We start from the raw sequence: 3,677 nt of genomic DNA, 5'->3' as shown, positions 1-3,677 counted from the left end.
CTATGATAAAAATTACAGTCATCTACAAGCTTTGCAAGTGGGAAAACCTGAAAAATCAACAGTGGATCAAATACTTGTTCTCCCCACTGAATGTGTATATATATTTTTTTTCTCTTAAGCACCTTTGGCATATTTAAATTCTTCAATTCACCCCCACCAAAAAAATAAATAAAATAAAATAAGGAAAATAAAATAATTGAATGATGGAAAGGAGTTTTAAAGCCAATACTTTTTTTTCTACCCAATTTTAAATTGTTATTGTATATTTGTGTCATCTAAGCTTGTGTCCCCATTTACTATATTTATGTGTGCATAAAACAGATTTTAAACTGCCACAAGTGGTGGATGGTAGGACAACCATCCTAAAACCTGAAGCTTTTATGAAAAACATGAAGATCATCAATGTCCAAAATGTGTCATTTCTCAGCCTCTGGGTATTGTTTCAGATATTTAATTCAGTCCATTTTTGTTTTTTCATTTTCAGGAATACGTGTATCAGATTCTTTAAGGTCACAATATTTCTTATTATTAAAGCTATTGCAAGTCACTGCAGTAATTTAGTTTCTTTGTAAACTGAAACTATGAATGAACCAAGTGAGTCCTTAAATAAAGAAAAKATTTTGTTTTCAGTGGGGTGTTTTTTCAGAACAGCCACATATTATATATCGTACCATCTTTCAAGTGTTAGTTTCATGCATTGGTAATGTGTTAAAATTTGACATAGATGCACTTTTCAAATGTGTTCTCAAATATTTATACATGGTAAGCTTTTTACCCTTTTTTTCTTTTACTGAAAGCAACAATTTTGTGAAGCCACTGTAAAACATGGCAACATTTTCTTGTCAGTATAGCAACATTGTTCTGTAAGTATTGTTGCATTTTGTGTGTTTTTATACATAAAAGAAGTGAATTCTTGTGGCAGCCCTTGATTTTGTGACATGTATTGATGTGAAAAAGCAGGATTTTAAGTACCCTATTTTTGGTAATTCTTGAGGTCATCAGGTATTTAGAAATAAACTGCTTTGTTTCTGTAGATCTGTTCTTTTATTTCTTCCATGTACATATTATTATCAGTTCATTTTGAAGTGAAGAACAAATGAGTCATACAGAATTGTAACAATCAGAAGAAACTTTAATATTACTGTTGATAAAGAGGTCCTGCTGTGGCTTCATAAAGTGGACACTACCCCCTGGTGGCCTACTTATACCACTAAACTGCTGGTTTGGGAACTTCCTTGTCCTGGGGCTCAAACTCTTCCCATGGCTCCAGGCGTGGACCAGGAAAGGCAATCGTCTGTGAGAGTGGAGAAAAAATTTTTTATAAATACATGACAATATGTAAAATGATTTCAGACACCAGGAACGGTAATAAAACCTTAAAAGAGTTTAAGTAAATTAAACTGATACTTTTGCTACATCTGCTGGAGAAACTTTTTTGTTATTTTTTCTTTAAATGCCAAGAACACAAAGACAAGAAGCTCTTACGTAAAACAGCTGATGATGACACAGGAGCTTGAGAAGGAATGTGATAAAACAGAACAATGTAAACCCTGTCCAGGACCATTTTACTGTATGATTTATCAGAGGTGCCCAAAGTTGGACCAGCCATTTCATTTGGCCCACCAGCAATTGTCCTGGTTACTACATTGTAATTATGTTAAGATTAAATATAAAATATATTAAATATAAAAAAGACCACATACAGTATACTCAAATTTTAAAATATGAAAAGTCCCATGAGCCTTTGCTGCCTGAGTATATGTTGAATTTTCTCTATGTCCATGGGCAAAAAAAAAAAAACAAACTTAAAGAATGTGGGCAACCGCACTGGCTGCTAGCTTAATCATAAAAAATAAAACTACTTAAAAAGTATTTGCATTTCTTTTATTAGTGCATTTGGCCCGCGGCCCTCAGATTGATTTTAATTTTGTACCGCTCAGGGAAAATGTTTGGGCACCCCTGATGTTTCTCTTCTCCAACACACCTGATCTGAATGAACGGGGGATTCTGCAGAACTTGAAAAGGTAATTTAGTCACTGAATCTGGCGTGTTGGAGCAGGGAAACAAACCAAACTTGCATGAAGACCAGGGTTGAACGGCTCTGCTGTAAACCTCTGTTAGCCTGAATGTTTGATGTTGGTTAGTGCAAACAGCACTTTTTACAGAGCTATGTTGATGATGAGAGGCTTTCTATAAAAAAAAAACTGTTCCAGCCAATAGAAGGGTTCCACCTGTCAGGAATAAATCTCTATACCACAGCAGGGACTGACTCACTAGCTGCGTTTCCATTGACCATGAAAATGCGCAAATTAGAATTTCGAAAATAAATTTGCTCAATGGAAACACGTCAATTTCGAAAAAAAAAATGTTTTTTGACAAAAAGTTTTTGCGCTAAGATGAGGTGGTTTTTCAGTCGTATCAAAATTGGTGTTTTTCACAAAACTGTAATGGAAACACTTTTTTCGCATCACAGGAGTCACGTGATCAACAACCGTCTGTTTCTACTGGTGAAAAAGACGAAGAAGATAACAAGAAGTAGAAGTAGTAGTAATATCACAGAAGTCGTATAAAATAGTAAACTCACCGACTACAATTTCCCAAAAACACAGCATACGTAGCCGCTCCCAAGTAGGGACTTGTCTCTGGAAAGCCTCGATAAAAGACGCCGACGTCTCCTCTGATGATGAGCGCTAGTGTTGTGGTAGCAACATGCTATGTGTTTACATCCATTGCCGCCATGTTTGTAATGACTTATCATGAGAACAAACGTATTCACGTGACTTTAATAACATTTCTTATTTAATGGAAACACTGCAGTTGCGAAACTGTGTTTTTTCGACATTAACAGAATATCGACAAAGTTTTGCGGACATTTACTATGGAAACACAGCTACTGAGACACATTGGTTGGTTTCTAATGGGAGTGACCTCTGAACAGATAAAACACCAGGTTTAACTAAGCCTGGCTGTTAGCCTGGTCTGGAGCATGCTAGCTGCACAGAATAAATCAACATGGTAACTTATGCACCACTGCTTTTGTGAACCTGAATCCAGGCTTAATTCAGCCAGGATATCTGGAAAATCCCAGCTTAATCTCATTTCCTGGTTTTGTGAAACAGTCCTCCAATCTTAAAGTGGACCTATTATGCAAAATTCACTTTATACAGGTTTTTTTTACTCAACTTTGGATGTGTATTTCTTAAAAAACAGTCCTAGGACCAAAGAAATGCACCCAGGGGCATATTTACTGTAAGTAAATGTATTTTTAATGTATATTAACGACAAGTTTTATACTTACGTCATTTTGTGATGTCACAAGCCATACGACAACCCACCAGAACCTGCGTTCAGCCCCTTACCTAGCAACCCCCGGGTGAGGCTTCACCTCCTCAGTATAAAAAGCCGTCATGGTTGTTGTTGTGTAATGCGCAGCTCATATAACAACACGCCTCTAATAGGGCAATGGGTAGAGTGTTGGACCAGAGAGTGGAAGACCGGCACGGACACTATTTAATTATTTATTTTCATTCGTTATGAACACGTTTTCTCATGTACCTCTATTGTTTAGCTTATTAAAGCCTTGTTAAAGCACTATTTGTTCGAGTTTCTGATGTATTTTAACGGCTGCTGCTCCCTGCTCTGGTAACAGCACGCAGAGTGAGGGCAGAGCAGAGGAG

The 3,677-nt window shown here is 36.6% G+C and overlaps 1 protein-coding gene across 1 annotated transcript in view; it reads right to left on the bottom strand.

The window, feature by feature from the left end:
- Positions 1 to 1,111: 1,111 nt before the first annotated feature.
- mrpl45 (mitochondrial ribosomal protein L45) overlaps positions 1,112 to 3,677 on the bottom strand; it is a 13,728-nt gene continuing 11,162 nt past the window's right edge. Inside the window, exon 8 of the mRNA XM_014024939.1 lies at positions 1,112 to 1,294. Coding sequence (XP_013880393.1) covers positions 1,211 to 1,294 — 84 coding nt within the window. The 3' untranslated portion in view covers positions 1,112 to 1,210. The remainder of the gene's footprint in view (positions 1,295 to 3,677) is intronic.

This window comes from Austrofundulus limnaeus, unplaced genomic scaffold (assembly GCF_001266775.1).
Source record: "Austrofundulus limnaeus strain Quisiro unplaced genomic scaffold, Austrofundulus_limnaeus-1.0 Scaffold448, whole genome shotgun sequence".
Taxonomy (NCBI): Eukaryota; Metazoa; Chordata; class Actinopteri; order Cyprinodontiformes; family Rivulidae; genus Austrofundulus; species Austrofundulus limnaeus.
This window is presented reverse-complemented; position numbering and strand designations above follow the sequence as displayed.